The following is a 17,097-nucleotide window of genomic DNA, read 5'->3' as shown; positions in this document are numbered from 1 at the left end:
GCAGCGCCTGATCTTCTGATAAAACATGGGTCTTCTCAACACCTGGGGAGGTGCTGTTGCTTCCTTGTGATTTGTTGTTGCATACAAACAGCTGCCAGGAACTAGTTAGGTGTTTCGAGGACTCTTCCATTCCCACTTCCGGGCTTTGAGATGGAAATGAAATGGTCTCTCTTCAGCCCCGGAGGACCAGGAGAAAGAATCAGGAACACGGAAGGGAGTGGGGGACTTCAAGTGGATGGGATCGGGTTTGGGCAGGACATGGAGACTGTGGTCTAACTCTACCTGGCTCTACTGTGTGACTCTCAGACACATGTGTTCTTTATCAGAACCCTGTTACCCACCAGGGTGGCGAAAGCAAGTGCTGGAGAAGGTTCTTTGCCAGGGTGCTTATTTGAGGGCCAGCATCTGTGAACGCTGCTACCAGGCAACCGAATGTGGGGATGAGGATGACTGCCTGATGAAGGGGCACAGGAATGGTGAAGAGTTCAAGGGAACCCTTGTGTCTGAGTTTGACTCTTCCTGGCTAGGGATGCTGTAAAGGGGAATGGAAAACTCCTCCAGGGCTGGAGCTAGAGATGGATTCTCAGCCTGGGCCTCCAGTCTTGCCCCGATGAGGGTGTACCTCCTGCCCAGCTGCCAGATCTTGGTTTCAGCAAGGGACAGGAGGCCTTTCGGAGTGTTTCCTTAGTAGCTGTTGTCTGTGAAGAAGGGGGAGACAGCAGACGGGGAACAGTCGCCTTCTTTGCATGGCTGGGAGACCTCCCCATACTCGCTGTTGTAAAACACTTTGCCTCCTTGTGCCCCTTGGGTGGGCCGCCGACGCCTCCCCTGGGGATCAGGGTGTCCTCTGGGAATATCCATGTGCTGGCCAGGACTCTTACAGCTGCCAAGACAGGGAGGATGGTCTTAATAAACAAAGTGAGAGGACCCTGGGTCAGGGTCTGATTGGAATTACCAGACACAAGCAGAGCATGACGCATGCGCAGAGGCTCTGAGACGCAAACAGATTTGACATCAGTCGCGCAGCAGAATCATCTGATGCGACGGGCAACTTTGCTGCCGCAAGCCGCAAGCCGCACAGGGTGTTGGAAATAGCCAACTTCATCCCCTCAACCCTGCTTCTTTAGGCTAAGTGAATCTACTTGCCGTGGGCAGGTGAACCTCATGCATTCATCTTCTGATGGGTTTTAGGAAAACCAGTACAGAGAATATTGCTCTCTGCTGCCACCTCTAGGGAAAAGTCCTCTTTGTCTTTGAAATTTTGATACCCACTTCCTTAGGATTCTTACTTTCCCTCCACTCTTTTCTTACCTCACCACAAAGCACCTAAGGTGTAGCACAGCCTTCCTGCTCCCAACCTATTCTGAAGCAGTGGGCTCCCAAGACAGCTGTCCCTGTGTTGTTCTTCTCAACAAATGCTGTTAGTGTTCTCTCTAGGTCAAGCCAAGCACTTGAGTGTGGTCCTTGATTGTCCTCAGTCTTCATATCCAGTCCGTACAGAGACCCTCCATTCTAACTGAAAAATACCTCCACTGACACTCATCTACCCTCAGACCCCTACTCCAGGGTTAGCATCACTGTCTACTCGGTGGTAATTCCCCTGGCATATGTCTCTACATCAATTCCCACTTCCCTCCTGGAAGGGATTCAGAGAGATCTTTAAGGTTAGATGTGACATTGGGGTCTCCTCCTGCCATGCCTCCAAGGGTCACTCTTGGGATAAAATCCTAGCTTTGGGGCCTGGGGGAAGGGCCCCAAGTGCTTGCTGTGCAAGTATGAGGACCAAAGTTTGGATCCTCCTGTAAAAGAAAATCTTGATATCTCTTCTTCATCATAGTAATTTGGTCTCTATTTTTTTACATTTATTTATTTAGTGTGTGTGTGTGTGTGTGTGTGTGTGTGTGTGTGTGTGTGTGTGAGAGAGAGAGAGAGAGAGAGAGAGAAGAGAGAGAGAGAGAGAGACAGACAGACAGAGAGACAGAGACAGACATACAGAGAGAAATACACACACACACACACACACACACACACACACACACACACACACACACACACACAGACATACACATGTGGATAATAGAGGACAACCTATGTTCTTTTCCATGTGGGTCTTGAGGATGGAACTCAGGTCCTTGGGCCTAGTGTGCTTTAGTTGACTAAGTCATCTCCTGGCCCCAGAATATTTATCTTTAAAACTGAATTGTTCTGATAGGAAATTAGAGTTTACTCTTTCTTCTAGGTCAACTTATTTAGATACACTTAATTTTTTTAAATTAAAAATTTAAGTTTGTGTGTAGTGTGTGTATATGTATGTTTATGTATGTTATGTGTGTGTATGCCTTCAGAGTTCAGAAGAGGGCCTCAGAGCCGCTGGAGCTGGAGTTTCAGGAAGTTATGAGCTGCCAGATGTGGGTGCTGGGAAGAGAACTCAGGTCCTTTGGAAGAGCAGTAAGTACTATGAATTGTTGAGCCATCTCTCCAGCACCCAGACATACTTCTAATAAGCAGATTCATGTCCTCTTTTATTTATATAAAAATGAAAACTTGTTCTTGGCTTACAAGTTTAAGAGAAATATTAATTTATTCACACTGCCCACCACACTTCCGCCTATTTTCTACACCTATTTTTTCTGATCCTTTTATCTCTTTATTTGGTTTAGTTTAATTTTATTGGTTCTTTTTGTTTTGTTTTCCTTTGAAGCAGGGTTTTTCCTGTGTAGATCTGGCTCTCCTGGAACTCTCTCTTTAGCCTAGGCTGGTCTCAAACACATGGAAACCCACCTGGTTCTGCCTCCTGAGTGCTGGGATTAAAGGTATGCACCACCACTGCCTGGCTTATTGGTTCTTTTTATTTCTTCCATTATACATCTGGTCATTTATATTGTCCTGGAGTACCTTGGTCTTCATTTTAAGAGGATTTATCTTTCACTTTCTTTCCTCTGTTACCCATTTGTGTTTTGAGCTATAGAATTTCTGATTCTTGGTGTTTGCTTCTTTACATATTTCATTCTCATTGACATATTGTGTTTGATTTACTCCTTTAAGATTTATTTGTTTTATTTAATGTGTATGTGTATACCATGTATGTGAAATGCTCATACAGGCCAGAAGAGGGTGTCAGATTCTCAAGAGCCACCATGTGGGTGCTGGGAATCACACCTGGGTCCTCTGTAAGAGCAGAAAGAGCTCTAAACCACCGAGCCATCTCTCTAGCCTCGGCATTCATGTCTTTTTTTTTTTTTTTAAAGATTTTATTTATTTATTTATTTATTTATTTATTATGTATACAACATTCTGCTTCCATATATATCTGCACACCAGAAGAGGGCACCAAATCTCATAACAGATGGTTGTGAGCCATCATGTGGTTGCTGGGAATTGAACTCAGGACCTCTGGAAGAGCAGCCAGTGCTCTTAACCTCTGAGCTATCTCTCCAGCTCTCTATCCTACTCTTACCATTGCTGTGAGGTCATGCTCTTCCAGACCCCAGCACCTTACTTTCAGACTTCTCAGCCTTGAGGGACACAAGTCAACTACACTTTTGCTCACTCTAAGTCACCCAGGCTTAGGTTTGCTGTCACAGCAGCAGAAGGTAAACTAATGCTGATGGCTTCCTAGGTTTCCTCATCCAAAAGCATCATTTCAGACCCACATCTTTGGTGTCACCTCTGGTCCCCTTGATCACATACCTTCCAAAGCCTCTACCCTGTCCTGCTTTATATCAATACCCACAGCCAACCTGTCACTTTCCCTGTAGTCATGCTGCCCAATCCAAACCTATACTGTTCAAGATTCCCCCCACCCCCCAGACTTGGAGGAACATGGCTCTGCAGAGTGTGGGGTCTGTATCCTGAATGGTTGCTTGAAAAAAATGATATAATTGGAAGTGAGGAAGAGTTGATGTCCCATGGGAAGAGTATAGCCTAAGGGTTAAAAGAGGGAGGAAAGACCTGGGCAAGTCAACTCACTCTTCCTCCCTACAGACTCTGCCCATCCTCAGCCTGCTATTCATCAGCACCTGCCCTGTGATTTGCTGCTCCTTTCAATGGCTTATCATAATGCATTTCCAGAGAAACCGGTGCAAACAGTAGCACCCTCTGCTGCTCTCCTGGTGAGGTGCTGTTTCTGCAATGCTTTCTCCTCCTTCTCTTCTAGCCTCTTCCTCTCCCTAGCTTTCTCTGAATTATGGACATTATCTTACTTTTGTAGGGTCATTATCTTCTAGAATTTTCTTCTTTCCTTATCACCAAGCAGCAACCCCTTCCAGCTTACCAACCTGTCAGAAGCAATTCCTTCCCAAGATAATTGCCTCTGGAGCCTCAGACTTGTGCCAGGGTCTTTGCTCTTCTCTGTTAAGCGTAGCCTTCTCCATTGTTTACTGACTGTGTGACACAGTGACACATTGCTTTCATGGGACTATCCCCAACTAATTCTCCTGCTGTGGCTCAGGCTTGATTCTGCTCGGAGCGATATGTCAAGAACACACACCCAAACACGTATACACACACATAGACACAGATACACAGATAGAGACAGACACACATGCACAGACACACAGAGGCACACTTACATAGATACACATACACAGAGACACAGACATACACAGACACACAGAGGCACACACACAGACACACAGACACAGACACACATACACAGACACAGACACATAGAGACACACACACAGAGACACATAGACACAGACACACAGACATAACACAGACACACAGAGACACACACACACACAGACACTTAGACACAGACACACAGACATATACATAGACACACAGAGACACACACACACAGAGACACACATACATACAGACACATAGACACAGACACAGACACAGACACAGACACACACACGCACGCACGCACGCACGCACGCACGCACGCACACACACACACACACACACACACACACACACACACCTTGCTTTTCAAGGAATTGTTTTTTTAAGGAAGAGTGGAGATTTGGTTTTCCATAGCAGTCAACATTACCTTTGGTGGTGCATGGTGGGTAGTGGGTAGTGGGGCAGAGCACTGGGTGGAGAAGCTCACTTTGAACACACAGAGAAAATAGGAAGCACAAATTCTTCTGAGTGCCAGGCCCTGGTTCCATCAGCAGGCTCCCGCTCAGGGCCCTCCCGAGGATGGTGTGCCCACTTCTGGAGGTCCTTACCTGAAGCTGCCTTCTTGTCTATGCCTGCTCTCTATCTGCTCAAACTCCTCCGAGGCCAGCACCATCCCGCTGTCTGTCTGGTTATCCTGTGGGGAGAGAACCAGCCAAGCCTGTCGGCCACATGTGAGGCTATCCTGCAGGGCAGCTGTGTCCCAGCCTGGCCAGGTGTCGAGGAACCTGAGCCTTACTGGCCTTATACCCATGGGGACCAGTTAGGGGAGTGGATTCCAGCCCATCAGAATGTGCAGAGAAGGCCACACCTCTTACATAAAGGGAGACACTGTGGCCTGATGGTGGAGGTCTGGAAGGCAGGAGCTGTGTCAGGCCATGGGACACTCCAGACTGGAAGGCAATAGGCTCTGAGATTCCAGTTCCCAAAGGTCTTCATTGAGTGCTGAAGACATAAGCCTAGGTATCTGTGGTCTGCTCAAGGGCCCCTCCCTGATGACCTTATCACCCACCCTCCTTGGGTCACAGCTCACTGACTGAGTCCAGGATCCATGCCCCCTATTGGATGGACTTAGATCTGAAGTTATAGCATTGACTCCAAGCCATTGGCCACCAGAGCTCAGGCCTGGAGAGCCAGTCTCATCACTTACAGACACACTTGCTGAGCTTCACCGAGTTTTGCTATGTGTGACCTGATCTGAGGACATTAGGGGTCTGCAACTGAGTGGCCCCCTGCAAGCTTCCTGTTCCCACATCCTAACCTCTTTCAATGACACTCGTACTCTCCGGGTTGTTGATGCCAACCACCACCCACAGTGTCAACTGTGGCTTAGGCTGTTGGAATGTAAGCACACTCTCTCTCTTCCACAGACACACAACTCATATATACGTATATATATGAATATACATGAATGTCACAGTATGGGATGGAGGTCAGAGAACAACTTGGACTCAACTCCTACCATGTGGAAGGGATTGAACCCAGTTTGTAAGCTTATCCACTGAGCTGTCTCACTGGCTCCAAGCACTCTCTCTGTCTCTCTGTCTCTGTCTCTGTCTCTGTCTCTGTCTCTGTCTCTCTCTCTCTCTCCCTGTCTGTCTGTCTGTCTGTCTGTCTGTCTGTCTCTTTCCTTAAGAGCTACGTTTTCTACACAGCTGGGATAAAATAGGCAGGGAGGCCACATGTGAGAATGACCAGCAGCTGCGGGAGGATAGCTTGGAGTGATCACCAAGATGCAAAAGAGCTTAAGGTGTTCCCTGGACTTGAGATTTTCAAGGACTTTCCCAAGGAGACACCTTCATGCCTGTGTATTGTGGCCTACAGTAGGTACTGTGCACTGTGCTCACAGTAGGTGAGCAACTACCAGCCTAGGTGCCGTCAACAGAGGAAGGAACAGGAAAATGTGGTGTATGCATACAATGGGATTTTATTTGGCTGCAAAGAAGAATAAGGCACTGTTCTTTGCAGGGAATGTATGGAATTGGAGGATACCACATTAAGTGAAATAGGCCACATGGAAAGATGAGTATGGTAGGGTCTCTCAGGTGGAAGCTAGAAAATGGTTGACTTGGAAGTAGAACAGCCGTTAGTAGAGATTGGGAAGGGGGGGATGAAGTGGATAAAGGGAGGCTGGATTTTATTAGTGAATCTTAGATGCATGTCTTGAAATATCATTGCATCCATTAATACGTACAATTTACACATTGATAGAAATTAAACAAAAATATTTTAGAAGTTTTGCTTGCTTTTCTGTTACTTGTGTTGGAATACCTGATACTGTGCCCCACCTCCTAGCTTCCCTTGGCCCCATCTACCATGCTCATCCCTCCTCCCTCCACCTTTTCTTACCACGGAGGCTTTGTAGGTTGTAGGGGTCATGGGGAATTCTTCAAATGTTTTCATCCTGGAGGAACTTGGAGTCTGAGTCCCTCTGGTCAGGCATCCGGGAAAGGACACACAATTGTAATATCTGTGGGGAGGACACAGGAGGTTCTGATGAATTCATCCTAGCTTCTCCTACCTCTCAGGCTGCTTCTCTTCCTCATGAGGAAGGTCTTCCAGCCGGGTGGCAGAGTATGGGTGGGGCCTGGGTCCAAGGTGTGGACTGGTCCTCAGATCCCACGTTGGTGTCCATCACACAGCTCAGCTGACCTTGGTATGCCCCTCCTGGCTCCTTCCCTGCACTGCATTTTCTCTGCTGCATAAGAGAATTATAAATCCTCTGCTGGGGCTCTGCAGTAGAAGGAGAGTGGGGTAGCTATCCCCAGGCCGAGCATGGCATGGGGCATGAAGCAGAGTGGCATGTATGACCTTCTCCTCAGGGTGGACCACTGAGACAAGGCTGGCCATTAACCACTGACTGGCCTGCCCATATATGTGCACAAGTGTCAGTGTGCAGTGTGTTGGGGGCTTGGTGAAAGCAGCCTGGCAAGGACCAGCTTGTTGTTCTGTCCCAGGCATGTCACTGCCCTGAGCACATGGGACAGGAGATGCACATGGGACAGGAGCCCTGGAGCTCCAGTCTCTCTGTCATGTTGGTGAGAATGTGGATGGTATAATACATTAGATGTGTAAACTGCCAAGGGTGAGAGCCCTGGATCCAGGATTTTAGAAACAGGCTGTTTCACTCCTGAATATAGTGAGTGTGTGGTCTTCACTGCTCTTAGGGCCTTGCCTGTGGTCCTGGGGACATACTCTGGAGATGAAACGGCGATGGACCCTGGGAGGGGTCTTGGCCCAGACACAGCCTATCCTACTTTGTGTCCCCAAAGGAAAAGTGCTAAGGATGGGTACTCCCTTGAAAGTGGAGTGAAGGAGAGAGAGGCACAGAGATTTGCAGGAGGCTGGTTGCTGTGGTTTGGATATGGTTATAGTGTGTCTCCAAGGTCCATGTGCTAGAAGCTTCATCCGCCTCGTGAGGACACTGAGCTGAGGCTTAGTGGATGGGAGCATCCACCTCAGAATGGACTAATGACCCTGGTTGGTTCTCAAGAGACTGAGATGTAAGAAGAGTAGTGAGGGCCTCTGGCTTCCTCCGGCTTCTGTTCTCACCATATGCTTTCTTCTTCACGTACTTCTGCTATCATAATGCCACCTGCCACAATACTCTCCCCAGAGATAAGCGAATGCTGATACCGTCCATGTTCTTGAATCTCCATTGATGTGAACTGAATGGGCCTCTTTTCTTTCTAAAGCTCTCAGCCCCAGGTATTTTGTTATAGCAATGGGCTAAGACACTCCTGGGAAAAGATCTCTCAAGTAAGTTGCGTTTCCCTGAGGACTCATAAAAGATGCCATCCCCAAACTGCTGTCACCATCAGACCTGTGCCCAGCCCTGGGGGAGAGGAAAACTGACCTGGCTGCCAGGCTGTGGCAATGCACACTGGGTGGACTACTGTCAGCGTCAGCTTCAGTGATGTGCAGAGCTGTGGTGGACGCCTGCATGAAGCCACCCTCCTCTGAGCTCTGAGAGCTGTGCAGGGCCATGTGCTCTTCCTCCTCCTGGCAGGAATGGGAGAAATTTCCAGCGTCAGATGACCACATGCCCATCCTCAGTCTTAATGCTGCACTCAGGGCTACTGTGGTCCCGACCCTGGCCATAGGGTCAGGATGGATTGTGTGTGTGATCGAGTACTCTGAGAATTTAGTGGGCCCATGGTATGCCTTAGCACACTTCAATGTTCACAGCAGGCCAAGCATGAAGGTTGCTAAATGCCTGCTGGGCTGGCCTTGTCCAGTTCTTCCAACCACCCTACCAGGTCCTGGCAAGTGGGACAGGACAGGCCTCAGCTGAGCATCCTCAGTTCAGCTCCTAGAGCATGAGGTATCAGCCCCGAGCTGCTACCCTCAGGAAGTACCCCTGGGAAGGGAGATATGGAGGATGCACAAGTCCAGTGTTTTTGTTCTCATTAGTGCTGGAAGGTGAAGGAATGTACTGCCATCCTGTTTAAGACAGTATATTGCCTTACAGGCTCAGTGTGGGCTAGCCTGGGACTCCTTGTGGGTAAAGGTGACCTCTGACCATCTGTATGGCAGCTAGAGTAGACACTGGTAGTGTTTGGCCAGTTTCATACTGCGTGAGATGGAGCATGGACAGTGGGAGGATAGGCTCGTGGGCCAGTGGTCGGACATTGTGACCCTTGCTTGGTAGCTGACAGGTGATCAGTGCTTGGAGGGACTTGGAAAGACCGACAAGGCAGGAACCCAGGATTGGGCCATGGTTGCAGCAGGCAAGGACAAAGATGGGGCTCACCTGCCAGCCTCCGCCCTGAAGCAGGTCTCCCAGGATCTCCACTAGCTCAGAGAAGGCAGGCCTTGCTTTAGGGTCTCCAGACCAGCAACTCTGCATGATGTGACGTCTGTGGGGTGCAGCTGGTTGTTGACCTTTTGTCTGAGTGCACCATGACCCTCCCACCAGTCAGTCCCATCACTCCTGTATTGCCTGGATCACTATGGCAGTTTATTCCCTAAGGTTCATGTGATGGGAACTTGGTCCTCAGAGTGGTTGGCCACTGTTGAGGTCATGGACTTGTCAGAGATGGGGCCCACTGACAGGCCAAGGGGGTTTATGACTGGATTAATGCTGATCTTGAGGGGTGGGGTCTCTTGAGAGGAGGCTGTTGTATATAAATTCCCTTGTTTCCTGTCTCACTATGTGATACTGTCCCTTTCATGTGCTCCCAACATGATGCCATCTGCTATAGTGGGGTGCAGACGGAAGGTCTTCACCAGGGCTGAGTAGACAGAGGAGGGTGTCTGTTCTTGAACTTCTGAAATTGAGCTAAACAAACTTTCCCCTCTCCCATAAAGTGTTCCATGTCCAGTGTACTACAGAAACACAAAATGGACTAAAGCTCTGTCCCTCATACTTGCTCTGCTGTTCCCACTTCAGATTTAGTACTGGCTGTCCCTCCTGCCTGTCCCCCATCATTCTCTAGCTGTCTCCAGTCCCTCAAGTGTCACTTCAGTGTCCTCTCTTCCCCTGACCACCTGACTTTGTAGTGCTTCTCAGGTGTTCTAGGGTGTCTGTGTCTCATCTCATTATGTGACTACCATCTACGTGTACACTCAGCGGCAGGGACCTGGCCTGCTTTATGGGCTCTGGGTTTCCTGAGGATGGCACAGCAGTGAGATCCAGATCTCGGGCATGTTAGTAGATGAATGGATGGATCAGTGTTGGAGTGAGACAGTGTCTACCACAGATGGTATGCCCCTGTGCCATCTCCTGCCTGCCTGCTCTTTCTACCTCTTGCCCCACAACTCCATGACCCCCTTCCCTTGAGTGTCCCCATGCCTGCCCTGAGACCCTCCTCCATAAATGTAGACTTCCGCTTTCTGCCTTCCATCTCACGGTCTGTACCACCTCTCCCTATTCCCTGGGACTGCACACTTATCTCTCGATGCCTGTCCCCCAACAACTGTGTGGCAAGCCCGGAGACTCACATGGCAGGACTGGCCAGCTCTGGGGCCCTCATTCGAGTACCATCCTTCAGCCGCTGGCAGAACTCTTCGTTGATCTGCACCCCAGGGTATGGAGAGGCCCCTGATGGAAGAAAGGTGGTAGGATAGGTGGGGAACAGCCTGCCCTGTGTTCAGTCCAGCCTAACTTGTCCCCTCTTCTCTTCTACATTGCTACTAGTGTCAGTATGATGTCCTTACCCAGGGGCTGGGCTAGCTGCAGGGCGCCCCTCCCCCACTCTAGTTCTTCATCTAATTAAAAGGGGCTGAATGGGGCTGTAGAGATATCTCAGCAGTTAAGAACACTTGCTGTGCAGTCATGAGGGCAAGAATTCCCATCCCAACACCCATGTGACAAGCTGGACATCTGGCACATGTCTGTAACCCCAGATGCCATCAGGGCAGAGACAGGAGAATCACTGAGGATTGCTGGCTTCTAGAATAGCCAAGAAAGTGGCAGCCTCAGTTCTGGGAGATACCCTGCTTTGGAGGAACAAACAGAGCACCTGACACCATTTTCTGGCCGCCAAGTGCGTGTACACAGGTGCATGTACCCCACACAGCTGGGCAAATCCTCTCTCTCTCTCTCTCTCTCTCTCTCTCTCTCTCTCTCTCTCTCACACACACACACACACACACACACACACAAATTAAAAAAATAAATCTTGAGAATAGGATTGGTGAAGTTGCTCGTTTGCTAGGGCACCACAATCACCAACGTGCATTTGTGAGACTAGTTCCTGGGACAGGAGTACAGTCTCACAGAACCTGTCCAACAAAGTCCCTTTGCAACTCTTGATCATCCTACTCATAATTTGCCCACTTCCAACTCATGGGGACCACTGTCTTGGTGTCCCGTTGATCCTTCTAGGCCACCTGCCTCTACCCGACCTGTCTATTGTTTATTTGTGAATTGTTTGTGTTGCTAGAAATAGAATCCCCTAATGCATGCTAAAGCCACTGAGCTGCACTCCAGCCCCTCTTCATGTGGCCTGCTTCCTTCCCAGTCCTTCTGGCTCACCCAGCAGACCAGGGGCCCCTGAGCTTCCTAGGATCTTCCTGCCCCCGTTTTTAGTAACAGTGTTTCGTGGCTGCCATTTGGTGACATTTATGTTTTGTTCATTGTCTTCTTCTGCCCTTCATGAGGCCTTCATCCTGTTTCTGTGTGGGATTTGTGGACACAGGTGTAACGTTTGAATGAGAATGGCCCACAAAGGCTCATAGATTTGAATGCTTGGTCAGTAGGGAGTGGAACTCTTTGAAAGGATTACAAGGATTGGGAGGTGTGGCCTTGTTGGAGGAAGTGTGTCACTGAGGGTTGCCTTTGAGGTTTCAAAGGCCCATGCCACTCTTTCTCTGTCTGCTCTAAGGATCGGGATGTAGCTCTCAGCTATTTTTCCAGGGCCATGCCTGGCATCATGCTGCCATGCTCCCTGCCATGATAATAATGGACTAACCATCTAAAACTGTAATCAAGCCCCTAATTAAATGCTTTCCTTTGTAAGAATTGCCTTGGTCATGGTTTCTCTTCACAGCAACAGAACAGTGATTAAGACTGAATGAGTACTGAACTCCATTTGGGATCCATGGTGGAGAGGCTGCCATGTGAATGAAGGTTTTGCCCTGCTCAGCACCAAAGTAGTGCCAAGAGAGCCTCTTTTGTGGGCAAAGTCCTCTGGACAGCTAGGCCAGGCTGGGCAGAGGCAGGTGAGTGGGTGGGTTCTCTGTGACCCGTCATTTGCCCTAGAAGGCCCTGGGTTAATATATCTATACACAGCTACAGTTGTGTGACCAGCCCCCAGAGGCAGGAGATCCCCTCCCCCTTTCTCACTTTGCCCCTGACTCACCCAGGGAGAAAATCTCCCACAGCAGCACTCCAAAGGACCACACATCACTCTGCGTGGTGTACACCTTATCAAAGATGCTCTCAGGGGCCATCCATTTCAGAGGCAGTCGAGCCTGAGTGGCAGAAAGAGATATGTCTGATGGTGGAGGAGAGAGGGCTAAGGCTAGACACCAGGATACCCACAATCCCAAGTTCCTTCTGTGAGGATTTAAAGTGTCTTCCCTGTAGTTGTCCTGGGTGCCCAGATCTCCCTTTCCATCTCCTTCTCCTCCTCCTTCTCTCCTCTCCTCTCCCCTCCTCTCCTCTCCTCTCCCATCCTCTCCTCTCCCCTCCCCTCCCCTCCTCTCCTCTCCTCTCCTCTCCTCTTCTCCCCTCTTCTCCCCTCTTCTTTTTTTCTCTCCTCTTTCTCCCCACCTCTTCCTTTCTTGTGCATCCCAGGCTGGCCTTGAACTTGTGATCTTCCTGCCCCATCCTCTTTAGCGCAGACATGCATCCCTACGCTCTTGAGGATGTATCTTAGATCTGTGCCTCCAATTGTAGAGACTTAACTCAGCCTCCTGAGGTAACGCATCCCTGCATACCACCGACATCTCCTCTTGACAAACACTTATCAACTCCATTTGTCTCCACACAGGAAGGAGAGTTCTCATTCCCTCTCCTGCCTTCAAACTCTTAATGATGCTCCCCCATTATCTGTCCCCCTCCATCTTATAGCCTCATCTGGGAGCCCGTCCAGACTGGCCTCTGCTTCCAACCTAGTTCCTTCTTCTAACAGCTTCTGGGGGGGGGTCAGAAATGCACACCTATTCCCTACCTGCATTGATTTCCCACACCTGTGAGTCAGCATGAAGGACAAAAACCATCTGCAGGGTGATGACTCTGGGTAGGGTGGCTATCATACCACACCCTGGACTCACCCTGATCTTTTCCTCTCTCCACCAATCTTTCTTCCTTTCCCTGGCATAAGCCCTTACTCAGCTATGGTCACTCATTCAAGCATCCTTCTCTGAGCTCTGCCAGTAGCCCCACCACTGTGTCTGGACCTGTCCACGAAGGATTGCCTAAAATAGGCTAATTGAGACGGGAAGACCCAGCCTAAATATGGGCTGTGCTATTCTGTGTGCTTGGGTCTCAAGCTGAATAAGAGGAGAGGAGAGAAGCCAGACATGCGTCGAGGAGTGGAAGGAAGCCAAGCTGAGCTGGGCACAAACATATCATTCTTTTCTTCCTGACTGACACCACATGAGCAGCAGCCTCCTGTTCTTGACCCTATGCCATCTATGCCACGATATACTCTATGCCCTGGAGCTTGCAACCAAAATAAACTCCTCCTCAAGTTGATTTCATCAAAGCAATAAGACAAACAACCAGCACACTTGGTGAGCACCTAGGAACAGTGAGTCTTCCAGTAGCTGGGCATGGAGCCTGGCAGACCAAGTGGACACCCACCCCAAATCCTCTGCCCCTCGTTGTCTGCACTCACACTGCCCTTTCGGACATAGTCAGGGTCTTTGTAGATGTCCCGGGCAAGACCAAAGTCACAGATCTTCACTATGTCACTTTCTGACAGTAAGATGTTCCGAGCAGCCAGGTCTCTGTGAATGCACTAGGGGTGAAAGGAGAGATTACAATGAGTTTAGCTTCAACCCCCAGGGTGACATCTCAGCCTAGAGCTCAGAGGTGTCCTAGGGAATATCCTGCCTTGCCTGCATCTTGCTCATTTGGAGAGATACTAATGGAAGAAAACACATGAATTGACCACAATGCAGTGAGTTAGGGACTCAGACATGCTAATTCCATGGCCAAGGCTTAGCCTCGAGACCTGGAGCAGGGAATTCCTTGCTTTGGACTGAGTTTTCTCCAAAATGGGACATATCTGAATTGATCCCAAGGCCACTGTGGAGTAAAATTATGACCAGGCACATCTATACCAAGGGTGTGTACCCTTCTCTGAAAAGGGCCTGATAGGGTTCTGGGAACCTACCTTTCGGGAAGCCAGGAATTCCATTCCCCGGGCCACCTGGAAACTGTAGCAGACAAGGTCTTCCATGGTCAGTGGGCTCAGCCATAGGTCTTCAGCTGCACAGAAGGAGGGGAGCTAAGGAGGTGCTTCTACAGTAGCTCCAAAATTAACATTTGTTCACTCACCCCTGGCCGCGGCTCTCCTGGCCAGGCCCCGGAGACCCCAGACACCATGCCCCCTGTTTATACCTGTTACCTTCATGCTCTCTGAGGCACCCACTTTTGCACCTGCTATTTGGCTTTATATTCCCCACCCCTGACCCTGTCTGCAAGGCATTGCTGTTTATCCTGTAATAGGCAAGTTAAATCTCATTGAAGCCCCTGCACCGAGGGTGGCAGGCTAGGTTATCCCTGGGTGCCAATTGCGAGGCTGTAACTGGGCCAGATAGACACTGGCAAGAGGAAGCCGGGCTTTTACCTTCTTGGACAAGGGGAGCCCTCCGTGCGCCTCCCTTGCCCATCAGGAGCCGAGTGAACAGGGCCCTGTCGCTGCTTCCAGGTCTCCTCCGGTCAGCCTTGGCGCCTTCTACCATCGCGCGGAAGCGCCTGCGTTGCTCGGGAGACTTCTCCTGCCAAAGCGAAGTACAAAGCTGGCCTGCTTCTCTTCTTAACCGCTTCTGGGACTTCCATCCCTAGCCAACCCTGCTGCCCACCCGCTCTGTAACTGCGCTCCAGCAACAGGCTGGTGTGCCCACTTACCGCATAGGGGCTGAACGCCTCCCGTTTGGCACGCAAGAAGTTGGAGAGGTTGCCGTACTTGCAAAATTCCACGATTACCATGAGGGGGCCTATGACACCGCGGAGCAGAAGCCAGGCACTTGGTGATGCCAGCAGCTCAGCGGCACCGCGTGTCTACGGTCCATCCTTCCTACACCCTGCCAGGTTCCAACATGGGCCCACCCCAGAACCCGCATGGCTCCTCCCACCCGTAGTGAGAGTGCCAGCGCCCACTGCCCGGTCCTTTCCCCAGGGTATCTCATTTCCATACCATTGGGCTTGGTGCACGCCCCCAGGAGGTTGACCACATTGAGGTGGTTACCGATGTGAATCAGGATCTTGAGCTCTGACATCAGAGCACGGTGCTCGCTGGCAGTAGCGCCCTCTGGAGGAGATAAAGGGGGGCACAGCACGATGCCAAAACTGCCCTGATAATTTCCCAAATTGCTCAACCCTCCAGAGACATTAACTTAGCAAAGGCATGTTCAGCCCTGGTGCTGCGAGTGCCGGCTGTGCTGGGTCCCTAGCACATGCTGCTGATCCTACAGAGGTAGAGGCTTGGGTCTGATTCCCTATGCTTTTCTGTCGAATCATGGCTGGGATTGTAGCTCGGAGTGTTTTCTTTCTTGCTCTTGCATCACTGTCCCATCCAGAGCTCCTGGCCCTCCCTCTAGCTGCACAACCCCTTCTGCCCGCCAGGCCCCACACCTTTCAGCATCTTCACGGCCACGGTGTCACAGCTGCTGCCTTTATTGATGCCAAAAGCTGAGGCTTCCACGACCTTCCCGAAAGCCCCGTGGCCTAGCACTCTCCCTGTGGAGGCAGGGGGGCCAGTTCCAGGTGAGCTGTACAGGGGTTGAGGGGTGAGGATGGAGAAGGGTGGACAGCAGGGGTGACCTGTCCCAAGAGCTTGGGGCAGGAGGAGAATGGAAGCCTCTCTGCCAAACAGGAAGGGAATAGGGAGTGGAGTCTTAGAGAAGGAAAGCTGGAGAACAGAGGAGAGACAGACAGGAAGGCCCCAGCATCCTCTCCAGGCAGGTGGGACAGGTCCACCCTGCTCAGAGCAGCAGGAAATGACCCCGGGGGCCTGGGAACTGGGAGCCCTGGCTGTGGTTCTGGGGACTCAGGCCCAGTTGGAACTGGTCAGGCCAGGTGGGGACCAGGAGGGTCATCCTGGCACAAGTTCTAAGAATGGAAGGATTTCTGTCACTTCAGCCTGCTTGACCCCATGGCAGCTGACACTGTCTCTGCCAGGCAGTGCGTGCTGGGTGGGGCAAGCTGGGTGCTGGCCTCACCGAGGTGTAACCTTTCCCTGGGGAACTCCCACTGGCTGGCGTCATAGGACAGGTATTCACACTGCTCCTCCAAAGGCACCTCCCCGGGGTCCATGATGATGGACAGGTAGCCCGTCTTGATGTCTGCGTGGGCAGGCTGGGGGTGGGGGTGGAGACAGCTCATTGATTTGGACATACCACTGTGGCTTGGATATATTTTGCCTAGGGCAAATGGCACTTGCTTCTGAGTTCTCAATCAAGGAGGGGGGCAGGCCAACAGACAACCTCTGCTGGGTTTGGAGCCCAGCGCGGAAGGGTGGGGAAGATTCCCAGGGCAGGACATTGAAAGGTAAACCAGGATGGGAATCTTAAGGGTTTGCTGGGATGAGAATGGAATGGGGAAACAGGAAACCCCGTTAGGTGGTGGAGAGAACTTCGGCAGGGGGAAGACCCTCACCCTTTTCATGTTACAGAAGATGAGGAGGAGAAGGACCCAGAAGAAGACAGCGATGACGCCAGTGCCAATGAGTATCACAATCTCCATGCTGCCTTTATCTTCGGAGCCTGTGTGGATAGATAGTGGCTGGGTGAGAGGGAGGATGTACCCAACAGGAAGGGCCCCTCGTGCTTGGGTACCACTTCACTAAGTGG

The 17,097-nt window shown here is 50.5% G+C and overlaps 1 protein-coding gene across 1 annotated transcript in view; it reads right to left on the bottom strand.

The window, feature by feature from the left end:
- Positions 1-684: 684 nt before the first annotated feature.
- Flt4 (fms related receptor tyrosine kinase 4) overlaps positions 685-17,097 on the bottom strand; it is a 34,114-nt gene continuing 17,701 nt past the window's right edge. The window contains exons 17-31 of the mRNA XM_035448107.1: positions 16,904-17,010; positions 16,468-16,603; positions 15,881-15,985; positions 15,444-15,557; positions 15,155-15,243; positions 14,874-15,024; positions 14,418-14,512; positions 13,917-14,039; positions 12,435-12,546; positions 10,573-10,672; positions 9,383-9,488; positions 8,486-8,631; positions 6,979-7,099; positions 5,181-5,266; positions 685-883 (exon numbers count right to left, since the gene is read on the bottom strand). Coding sequence (XP_035303998.1) covers positions 685-883; positions 5,181-5,266; positions 6,979-7,099; positions 8,486-8,631; positions 9,383-9,488; positions 10,573-10,672; positions 12,435-12,546; positions 13,917-14,039; positions 14,418-14,512; positions 14,874-15,024; positions 15,155-15,243; positions 15,444-15,557; positions 15,881-15,985; positions 16,468-16,603; positions 16,904-17,010 — 1,790 coding nt within the window. The remainder of the gene's footprint in view (positions 884-5,180; positions 5,267-6,978; positions 7,100-8,485; positions 8,632-9,382; positions 9,489-10,572; positions 10,673-12,434; positions 12,547-13,916; positions 14,040-14,417; positions 14,513-14,873; positions 15,025-15,154; positions 15,244-15,443; positions 15,558-15,880; positions 15,986-16,467; positions 16,604-16,903; positions 17,011-17,097) is intronic.

The sequence above is a fragment of the Cricetulus griseus genome, chromosome 7 (assembly GCF_003668045.3).
Source record: "Cricetulus griseus strain 17A/GY chromosome 7, alternate assembly CriGri-PICRH-1.0, whole genome shotgun sequence".
NCBI classification, from domain to species: Eukaryota; Metazoa; Chordata; class Mammalia; order Rodentia; family Cricetidae; genus Cricetulus; species Cricetulus griseus.
The sequence above is the reverse complement of the archived record's forward strand: the minus strand, read 5'-3'. Positions and strand labels throughout refer to the sequence as shown.